An 11,955-nucleotide genomic window follows, 5' to 3' on the forward strand; every position below is an offset into this window, starting at 1 on the left:
ATGTACAATGCGTTATTATCAACCAACTCTACTGATACATCTGTTGGACTTTAAGTCATTGGGCTTTAAAGTAGAAGAAGTGTGAATTGGAAATGGAGGGAAATAAAATGGAGGGAAAATGAAAAATTGAAGAAGTAAACTTTTGTCTTGCACTTTGTCCCTCATTGGTGAGAGACAATCACATTTGTGTGCTTATATATAGATTCACTTCTTAAAGCTCTTAAAAGGAGTTGAAGAGAATGAACCCTCGCATCGTCGTCGTCGCTCGCTCGGCTCGGCTTCGGTTTTGGATTTGGATTTGTCAAATGATCGATAAGATTATTTTTGGACAAAATTTATTTAATTATTTAATAATTAATTAAATGCCAAATCACTGCTGAAAATACGCCAGAACACTGCTGAAAGTTCAGAGGGCCTCGCTGGACGCGGTTCTGCTGCGACCGCGGTAGAATCGCGGCAGTCAGATTCAGAGAGGCTCTCTGGCCGCGATTCGGCCGCGATCGCGGTAGAACCGCGGCAGGCCGCGTATTTTCTGAAAAGGCACCTTTCCAGACACCTCTTCTGATATTTGCCTTTAAATTCTGAGGCAAGGCTGCATCTTCAAGATACGAAAAACACTCTAGAACTTCTTTCTTTCTGAATATACTGCATCCTAATTCGCAGTCTCTCTCTCTCAAATTCGTAAGTGTGATTTTGCTCCGTTCTTTGAGTTCGTTTGTATCCTGCAGTTTGTATTGCCTCTGTTGCAGGAAGGTTTATTCCGTTTTATCCTGGGAGGATTTAATCCATTACCTTGGCAACGTGTGAGGGGGTTAAAATTCCTTAAGGACGCACAAGAAAATTGTGGACTCGGAATATTTCTGATTCTTTACTATTTTATACATTTCTTTATTCTTCTAACAGTTTTCTGATTTTTTTTGTTTTAATACAGTAATGCTCACAAGCTTAAGGAATTTTATTACTAACGTTTCTGTGTTGATTATTAAACTGTTTTCTTTATACTTTATTGGAGACTAAAGCCTTATTGCTTTCTACTCCTATAATTGTTTCTGTCCGGTTTAAAGTACATAAAAACTTTGCCGGAATAATAAACGTACGGGTTTGAAGTATATAAAAACTTCACCATTGTTACGTGTTGTATGGTTGGTTTGGTATTCAGTTTGAAGATATCAAAAACTTCACTGATTAACAAGTTCTGTATTGTTTTCAACTTTACAGAAATATGACGAATGAAAACCAAACTAATGGAAGTGTTGCGGGAACGGTTGCTGCTGTTCAAGCCGTTCTACTCCTGCTCATGCTATGGCACCGGCAGAAAAACCCGGAAAGTTTTCCGGTATTGACTTCAAACGTTGGCAAATGAAGATGCTCTTCTATCTTACTACGTTGAGTTTGCAACGTTTCATCAAGGAGGATCCTCCGGTCATGGCTGAAAATACTCCGGATGATGAACGACTTGTTGTAACTGAAGCATGGAAACATTCTGATTTCTTGTGCAAAAACTACATATTGAGTTGTTTGGAAGATGGCTTGTACAATGTCTATAGTGTCATGGAAACTTCAAAAGCGTTATGGAATACACTTGAGAAGAAGTACAAGACTGAGGATGCCGGACTTAAGAAGTTCGTGGCTGCAAGGTTTTTGGATTTCAAGATGATTGACACTAGGTCCGTCATAACTCAAGTCCAAGAATTACAAGTCATTGTGCATGACCTCCTTGCTGAAGGTATGACCCGAATCAATAATTTTAGTAATAATATTTATCTTATTATTAATTATGAATTTTTTATTGAAGGTATGGTCATAAATGAGGCCTTTCAAGTCGCTGCTTTCATTGAAAAGTTACCTCCGTTGTGGAAGGATTTTAAGAACTATCTTAAACACAAGCGGAAGGAGATGACACTAGAAGACTTGATTGTTCGTTTGAGGATAGAAGAAGACAACAAAAATGCTGAAAAGAAGTAACGTGGAAACTCGACAATGATGGGGGCAAACGTTGTTGAGGAGGCGCCACAAAATAAGAAGAGGAAGAAGGCTTCCGGACCAAAGAATTACCCAAGCAAGAAAAAATTCAAGGGTAATTGCCATAACTGTGGAAGATCTGGGCATAAGGCCGTGGATTGTCGTGCGCCCAAGAATGATAAGAAGAAAAAGAATCAAGATAACATGGTTGACCATGAAATGGAGGACTTATGTGCCCTGTTGTCTGAATGCAATTTGGTAGGAAATCCAAAAGAATGGTGGATAGATTCTGGAGCCACCCGCCATGTTTGTGCTAACAAGGAGTTATTTTCTTCTTATGCCCCCGCAGGACCCAACGAGACAATCTTCATGGGAAATTCATCTACAGTCAAAATTGAAAGAGTTGGCAAGATTCCATTGAAGATGACGTCGGGAAAAATAGTGACTCTAAATCAAGTCCTCCATGTTCCAGAAATTCGCAAGAATCTTGTGTCTACCTCACTTCTTGTCAAGAATGGATTCAAATGTATTTTTGTTTCTAATAGTGTTGTACTTAGTAAGAACGATGTATATGTAGGAAAAGGTTACCTAAATGAGGGCCTTTTTAAGCTAAATGTAATAGCAGTTCCTATCAATAAAGTGAATGTTTCTTCTTACTTACTTGAGTCAAACACTTTATGGCATTCGCGTTTAGGTCACGTAAACTTCAAAACATTGCGGAAGATGATAAATCTAGATGTATTGCCAAAATTTGATTGCATTAATTCCAAATGTCAAATATGTGTGGAATCAAAGTATGCTAAGCATCCTTATAAGTCCGTTGAAAGGAACTCAAGTCCTTTAGACTTAATTCACACAGATATTCGCGACATGAAGTCAACACCATCTCGCGGTGGAAAAAGTATTTTATTACTTTTATTGACGATAGCACGAGATACTGCTATGTTTATTTACTTAATAGTAAAGATGAGGCAATTAATGCTTTCAAGCAATACAAGAATGAAGTTGAAACGCAACTAAACAAAAAGATCAAAATGATAAGAAGTGATAGGGGTGGTGAATATGAATCTCCTTTTGAAGAAATTTGTTTGGAAAATGGCATTATTCACCAAACAACTGCCCCTTACTCTCCACAATCTAATGGAATTGTGGAGAGGAAGAATTGAACATTGAAGGAGATGATGAATGCATTGCTAATAAGTTCTGGCTTACCACAGAACTTGTGGGGGGAAGCTATACTTACAGCTAACCGAATAATCAATTGTGTACCTCATAGTAAAACACAGTCCATTCCTTATGAAAAGTGGAAAGGAAGGAAGCCTAGCTTGAAATACTTCAAAGTGTGGGGTGTTTAGCTAAGGTATAAGTTCCTAAACCTAAAAGGGTTAAGATAGGTCCAAAAACGGTTGATTGTGTGTTTATTGGATATGTAACCAATAGCAAGGCATATCATTTTCTGGTTCATAAATCAGAAAATCCTGAGATTCACATTAATACGATAATAGAATCAGATAATGTTGAATTCTTTGAAACTATTTATCCGCATAAAAAGGAAAGTGAAGTGAACTACAAAAAGTCAAAACAACCTCGGGAGGAAATAACAGATGGTATGCCTAATAAAGAAAATCCAAGAAGAAGTAAACGTCAAAGGATATCTACTTCATTCGGTCCAGATTTTCTGACTTTTTTGTTAGAAAATGAGCCTCGTACCTTCAAGGAAGCAATGTCTTCCTCAGAAGCACAATATTGGAAAGAAGTTGTCAATAGTGAAATAGAATCCATATTGAGCAACCATACTTGGGAATTGGTTGATCTTCCTCCGGGTAACAAAACGTTGGGTTCTAAATGGATTTTCAAGAAGAAAATGAAAGACAATGGTACTATTGACAAATACAAGGCAAGACTTGTTGTCAAAGGATTTAGACAACGAGAAGGTCTTGACTATTTTGACACATACTCGCTGGTAACAAGAATTACATATATTCGGATGCTAATAGCGTTAGCCGCCTTGTATGGTCTTCAAATCCATCAAATGGATGTAAAAACAGCCTTCTTAAATGGTGATCTTGAGGAAGAAATTTACATGAACCAACCTGAAGGGTTTGTGGTTCCGGAAAAAGAAAAGAAGGTGTGTAGACTTGTTAAGTCTCTTTATGGACTAAAACAAGCACCTAAACAATGGCATGCGAAATTTGACCAAACAATGTTGTCAAATGGTTTTAAGATTAATGAATGTGATAAGTGTGTTTACATTAAGAACGTTAAAAATCATGTAGTCATTGTTTGCTTATATGTTGATGATATGCTAATAATGAGCAAAGACATTGCCGACATTCAAGCTACTAAGCGTATGCTTGCTAGTAAGTTTGATATGAAAGACTTAGGAGTTGCCGATGTAATTCTAGGAATTAAAATCCAGATGACTCCTCAAGGTCTAGCTTTGTCTCAATCACATTACGTGAAAATGGTACTTGAAAAATTCAAACACTTGGAATTTAGAAGTGCAAGGACTTCAATTGACTTACACCATCATCTTATGAAGAATAAAGGCGAAAGCACGTCTCAATTGGAGTATGCTCGTGTGTTGGGAAGTCTGATGTACATCATGAACTGTACACAACCCGATATAGCTTGTGCAATAAGTAAACTTAGTCGATTCACAAGTAATCCCAACAAGCATCATTGGGTGGCTATGAAATGAGTTTTGGGATATTTGGAGTATACCCAAGACTACTCTTTGCACTACAATAAATATCCTGTGGTTATTGAAGGATATAGTGATGCTAATTGGATAACCGGCTCATCAGAAACAAAGTCCACAAGTGGATATGTGTTTACTGTTGGTGGAGGAGCAGTATCTTGGAAGTCTTCCAAACAGACATGTATCGCTCGCTCTACAATGGAATCAGAGTTTATAGCATTGGATAAAGCTGGTGAAGAAGCTGAATGGCTTCAGAATTTTTTAGAAGACATTCCGTTCTAGCCGAAACCTGTGGCTCCTATTTGCATACATTGCGATAGTGAGGCTGCAATAGGATGGGTTGGGAGCGTTATGTATAACGGAAAGTCTCATCATATACGATGAAGACATAATACCGTTAGACAACTACTTTCTAGTGGAATTATCACTATTGATTATGTAAGATCAAAGGATAATGTTGCGGATCCACTTACAAAAGGCTTAACTAGATAGGGAGTTGAGAAATCATCTAAGAGAATAGGACTATGGCCGAGGACAAGTCAACATGGCAGTAACTCTACCTAGAATTTTGGTTGTTCCGAGATCTAGGTTCAAGGAGCTCAAACAAAGTTATGATTGACCGGTTCAACATTGTCAAAATAAAAAAAAAACTTTGGTCCATTCTCGTGATGAAGACAATGTTCAGTAACAAGGATAGAACTTTCCACGTTCTTTAATGATTACCTAAGTTTGATGAGGTATTTATCAAATAGTGTTAATCTAAAGGATTACATGTTTAGGAATCACCTATGTAAGTGTGAAGTGGAAGTCACTTCAATGAGAATTCTGTAAGGCCAATTCTCTACGCACTTATGAAATCAGGCGGTGTTCATGGCTAAAACGAACACAACAATGAGAACCAAAAGACGGTTAAGGGTTGGTTGTGTGACATATGGCTGTCTAGGTATGCACTAAAGTTTGACAGTTCAAAGATATCAAATCTACCAATTGACCGAGTATATCCGACATATGTTCACTACGAAAAGTTCAAAGGGAAACCTACTTATCCAGATGCAATTAATCCTTACTTGTAAAATCACATAGCTTTCGTCTATGATCTTTCTTGATACAGCCATTCCCATTCATGTGGGGGATTGTTGGACTTTAAGTCATTGGGCTTTAAAGTAGAAGAAGTGTGAATTGGAAATGGAGGGAAATAAAATGGAGGGAAAATGAAAATTTGAAGAAGTGAACTTTTGTCTTGCACTTTGTCCCTCATTGGTGAGAGACAATCACATTTGTGTGCTTATATATAGATTCACTTCTTAAAGCTCTTAAAAGGAGTTGAAGAGAATGAACCCTCGCACCGTCGTCGTCGCTCGCTCGACTCAGCTTCGGTTTTGGATTTGGATTTGGATTTGGATTTGGATTTGGATTTGTCAAATGATCGATCGATAAGATTATTTTTGGACAAAATTTATTTAGTTATTTAATAATTAATTAAATGCCAAATCACTGTTGAAAATACGCCAGAACACTGCTGAAAGTTCAGAGGGACTCACGCGGTAAAATCGCGACAGTCAAATTCAGAGAGGCTCTCTGGCCGCGGTTCGGCCGCGATCGCGGTAGAACCGCGGCAGGCTGCGTATTTTCTGAAAAGGCACCTTTCCAGACACCTCTTCTGATATTTGCCTATAAATTCTGAGGCAAGGCTGCATCTTCAAGATACGAAAAACACTCTAGAACTTCTTTCTTTCTGAATATACTGCATCCTAATTCGCAGTCTCTCTCTCTCAAATTCGTAAGTGTGATTTTGCTCCGTTCTTTGAGTTCGTTTGTATCCTGCAGTTTGTATTGCCTCTGTTGCATGAAGGTTTATTCCGTTTTATCCTGGGAGGATTTAATCCATTACCTTGGCAACGTGTGAGGGGGTTAAAATTTCTTAAAGACGCACAAGAAAATTGTGGACTCGGAATATTTCTGATTCTTTACTATTTTATACATTTATTTATTCTTCTAACAGTTTTCTGATTTTTTTTGTTTTAACACAGTAACGCTCACAACATCACCTTCTCAATCCTATAAATGGATATGGAAACTTCACATCCCGCCAAAATTAAAATTCTTCCTGTGGCTACTTTCAATAATAGACTGCCCACCACTTCATATTTGGCAAATCTGGGAATTATACGCTCTGATCTTTATATCCAATGCCACATGGAGCCTGAAACAATATGCCATATCTTTTTTGATTGCCCTCACACATCTCCATTATGGAATACACTAGGGATCTCCCTGACAAATTTTTTCCTCAAACACATTTTCACAACAATCTTCCTTGGCTACATCACCTGGTACACACCTCTTCCCCCTCTACTCTTCATCAGATACCATCCATAACAGTAATCCCTTTTGTTCTATGAAATATTTGGATAGCCAGGAATAAACATCTTTTTGAAAATACTAAATTTCATCTAAATATATCTCATATTCTGAAAAATGCAGCAGAATTTTATTTCCTAACACAATCTTCTAAACATCATTCAATTCCAACACCCTGTATTGGGAAAAAACTGAGTCTGAATATTGAAGATGACGTGTCATGACACGTGGACTGGTCAAAAAGTCAAAACGCAATAAATAGCCAAGAGGCACGAGCGACAACAGATGGGGGGGAAAGAAAGCAACATAGGTGTGGACCGTTACTAAAATAGATACGAGTCTCGTACCTATTCGAGTCGTTTAAAGATCAAAGATCAGAAGAAGTTGAAGATACGAATCTGATGACGTAAAAGAGTCTAAATAAAGCATTAAATGTCAAATACGTTAGAGAATTTGAATTGAATAGAAATGATTGTGTAACGTTTCTTTTAAATATCATTTTTTGTTCATAATTGCCTCATTAAGACAAAGACATTATATCTTCTCCTTGAATCAACTATAAAAGGGGAAAGACTCAACATCTGTAAGGATACAAAATACTATTGAGATCTTACTGAAATATAAAACTATTTACTGCTTTGCCATCATTCTCAAAAACATTTTATTTTCGTCTCCTGATTATCAGTAACCCGAATTTCTTTCTAGCTTTGACCAAAGACTCAGATTTTTGGTTAAACAAATTGGTTCTGTTACCGGGAATCTGATAATCTTTTCTTCTAAGCTACATCTTGTCCATTGTTGTCACCATGTCAAACAACAACACCAACAATAACAATGAAAACACTTTGGGAAACCCTGAAAATCAAATCCATCAAAATCAAGGATATTTACATAACATTGAAGTGGTTCCCTCCCCTCAAAATTCACCACGTCAATCTCGTAAAGGCACTCCTGAATCTCGTGCTGATCAACAAGAACAATCTGAACACTTTGAAGGTGGTACAAATGAAGTTTTACAAAAGCTAATTGATGCACAGGTCGGCAAAGATATTCAGGCTCTAGTTAGTCGATTGTCTGCTGCACCACCCACGCCAACTCCTAATAATAATACATTGGAGAATCCCTGTTCTGGTCTTGTTAATTCTGGAAATGGAGGAACCACCAGTGAACCACAAGAAGGGGAACCAGGTAATTCAAATAATTCCTATTTGCAAAATGTAGTACTAACCTTGCAGAAACAGATTAAGGAACAAAATGAACGTATTGAGCAAATCCCTGGAGTTCCGCCTGCAATAAAAGGAGTTGACATGGACAAATACGTACAACAACCTTGGAAGCCAAGTGTTTCTCCCCTTCCAATTCCAAAAAAGTTCAAAATGTCTGACATCCCGAAATATGATGGTACTACAGACCCACATGACTGCATTTACAACAGGCGTAAAAGGCAACGGCTTGACCAAACAAGAAATTAAATCAGTACTGGTTAAGAAATTTGGAGAAACACTCACCAAGGGTGCATTAACCTAGTATTCTCTTTTATCTGAAAATTCTATAAATTCTTTTGTTGAGCTTGCAGATTATTTTATTAAAGCACATTCGGGAGCACAAAAGCTTGAGAAAAGAATGGAAGATATTTTCAAAATCAAGCAAGGAGATTCAAAGTTGCTCAGAGACTTTGTTGATAGATTCCAGCGTGAAAGAATGACTCTACCCCGTGTGCCTGACAACTGGGCTGCAATAGCTTTTGCAAGTAATTTAAATGACAAAAGTTCTGAAGCCACGAGAAGACTCAAAGAAAGCCTTCGAGAATTCCCTGCAACCACGTGGAATGATGTTTACAACAGGTATAGTACGAAGCTGCGAATTGAAGAAGATACCGTACCTAAGTTTCATCATGAAGAAAGGGGTGGTCCTAGAAGATCAGAAATCGAAAAAAGATCAGGTAAAAACAGGTACGATCCATATATGGGACCTGCAGGAAAAGACCCACGGTCAAAACAAGATAGCCAGCAATATGATCAAAAATCAAGGAATAGGGACTCTGGTTCTTCATCGAAATTCAGAAATGATCGGAACAGACAAGAGTCACGAGATGATGATAGAAGTTTAAAGGCACGGTTCGGCGGATATAACTTTAATGTCACTACCTCCGAGCTCGTGGCTGTTTTGAGAAGTATGGGAGATAAGGTGTGGTAGCCAAAAGAGATGCGGTCAAATCCAAATAGACGCAATCCAGATCATTGGTGCGAATTCCACAATGATCACGGGCACAAAACTTCAGAATGTAGATTCTTGCAGAGTGAAGTGGACCATCTATTGAAGCAAGGGTACCTCACTGAGTTATTTAGTGAAAAAGGTCAACAGGCCTATATGAAAAATAGGCAAGAGCCACCAAAGCCTCCTTCACCCAAAAGAACAGTGAATGTGATAAGTGGGGGAGAAGATATTCACGGCATAACCTACACAGCCTCCAACAAGGTTTCTAAAGTAACAATTACACACGGGAAAGGGGGAGTTCCGTAAATATTATACTACTAAGGGTATTACGTGAAATGCAAGCTGAAGACAAAATGATACCCAAGGCACATACCTTGTCAGGCTTCGACAATTCAAGTGTGGTAACAAAAGGAGAGGTTATTCTAACAACTTTTGCTGCAGGTGTTGTTAAATAAACTAAATTTCAGGTAGTTGATATGGAAATGGCCTACAATATGATCATGGAGAGGCCTTGGATCCATGATATGGATGTTGTTCCATCAACTCTACATCATGTTATTAAATTTCCATCACCATAGGGGATTTGTCAAATTCGAGGGGATCAGCAAACAGCCAGGAGTATCAACGCTGTAACAGATACGAGCATCGTAAACAAAGAAAAATAGCAATTACAGGAAACAGTTGAGGGTGTCAGCAATCAAACCTCAACTGAGCGAGAGAAAACAGATTTAGACTCGAGACCTGATATAATTCAAGAACCTGAGGAGAATGAAAATATCAAAATAACAATCGAAAGACTCGAGGCTGTGATATTATTTGAGCAGTGGCCTGAACGGAAAGTCTATGTTGGAGCTAATTTAAACGTGCGAGGTATGTTAATTGAATTTCTAAAATCTAACGATACCGTTCGTGCCCCTCACCAGAGAGCCACTGAACTCGCTTTCAAGAAGAGTCTTTCCTGCTTCCAATTCATAGACTTAAAAAAGGGGATTTGCCACATCGTTGAGTGATATTTAAAAAGGAAGTCGGCCTTCACTATCTTCCAATCTTCAAAGGACAGTGGACAAAGTGATCAAGCTTCTTAGCCACCGGGGACCGGCCTCGTGAACGCATTCGCTAAAGGCACTACTGGCCGGCTTTCTCAATCTTCAATCTAACTTCAGAAATTGAATAAGCCCACTTGACGAGATTAGATCTAATTCTCTTTCTAACATTTTTGGATTGACAGGAAGCTTTCTTGCTGTGTGATTCTGCCCCCCACTCTGCCAGCAGCCTATGTGTCGATCTATACCCAGTTGATCTACCGCTATTTTACTTTGCACGTTCTGGATAGGCGCGCATCCTCATAGAGCGAGGGGTAGAAAAGATCAATGAAAGACTAGAGCGCGAGCTAGCTGATCTACCGACAAGTCCTTGATTTCTTATCCGCGAAGGCAGACTTGGACTCATTGAAGAAAGCACTTGAGGTGAAGACCAATGAGCGATTGCGACAACTACGGACCCCTTAACTAGGTTTTTTACTAATACTAACTAATAGGCTTTCAGAAGCTTTTCCACACAAAGAGGGGAGGAAGTGCTTGCTGCCAACTTGCCAGACGAGCGGACATCTGAGCTTGGACTAGTTTGCTTGGTCCCATGCTGACATGACAGGGATACCACCGGATGTGACGACTCACAAATTAAACGAAGACCCATCATTTACACCAATAAAGCAAAAGAAAAGAAAGCAAGGAGCTTTCAAAAATCAGGTGATTCAAGATGAGGTCCAAAAGCTATTAAAAATTGGGTCAATACGCGAGGTAAAGTATCCTAATTGGTTAGCAAACACAGTTGTTGTACCTAAGAAAAACGGTAAGTGGCAGGTTTGCGTGGATTATACAGATCTTAACAAAGCCTGCCCAAATGATTCTTTCCCTTTACCACATATAGATCAATTAATTGATGCAACTGCAGGACATGAACTTTTAAGTTTTTTAGATGCATATTCAGGGTACAACCAAATTAAAATCGACCCTAGTGATGAAGAAAAAACTTTATCACAGACAGGGGGACTTACTGTTATAAAGTAATGCCCTTTGGTCTCAAAAATGCTGGGGCAACCTATCAAAGGTTGGTCACAAAAATGTTCCAAGAGCATTTAGGAAAGACAATGGAGGTATATATAGACGATATGCTCGTCAAACCCCAGCAGTATCATGATCATATTTCTCATCTATCTGTTACATTTGAAATTTTGCGAAAATTTAATATGAAACTCAACCCAGAAAAATGTGCATTTGGAGTTGCATCAGGTAAATTTTTGGGTTTTCTTGTCTCTAATCATGGTATTGAGGTAAATCCTTCTCAAATCAAAGCAATAGGAGAAATCTCTGATATCCTTACTAATAAAAAAGAAGTTCAACGATTAACGAAAGAATTGCAGCTTTGGGGAGATTTATTTCTAAATCTTCAGAAAAGTGCTTTAAGTTTTTCTTTGCACTCAAAAAGCAAGATCATTTTGAATGGAATGAAGATTGTCAACAAGTCCTTAGAAATTTGAAAGCTTATTTGTCAAAACCACCGTTATTGGCAAAACCAAAGGTGGGAGAAAAGCTTCTCATCTATTTGGCTGTATCTGAAGTTGCGGTAAGTGTTGTTTTAGTCCGTGAGGACCAAGGTAAACAATCTACCATTTATTATGTAAGTAAGTCCTTATTAGATGCTGATACACGATA

The 11,955-nt window shown here is 38.3% G+C and overlaps 1 protein-coding gene across 1 annotated transcript; it reads left to right on the forward strand.

Annotated features, from left to right (window-relative positions):
* Window positions 1–1,302: 1,302 nt before the first annotated feature.
* LOC142174241 (uncharacterized) lies at window positions 1,303–1,965 on the forward strand. The gene is made up of 2 exons (XM_075240035.1): window positions 1,303–1,726; window positions 1,796–1,965. Exons 1-2 carry the CDS (start codon window positions 1,303–1,305, stop codon window positions 1,963–1,965), a joined length of 594 nt encoding a protein of 197 aa, XP_075096136.1.
* The last annotated feature ends 9,990 nt before the right edge of the window (window positions 1,966–11,955 follow it).

This window comes from Nicotiana tabacum, chromosome 20 (assembly GCF_000715075.1).
Source record: "Nicotiana tabacum cultivar K326 chromosome 20, ASM71507v2, whole genome shotgun sequence".
NCBI lineage: Eukaryota > Viridiplantae > Streptophyta > Magnoliopsida > Solanales > Solanaceae > Nicotiana > Nicotiana tabacum.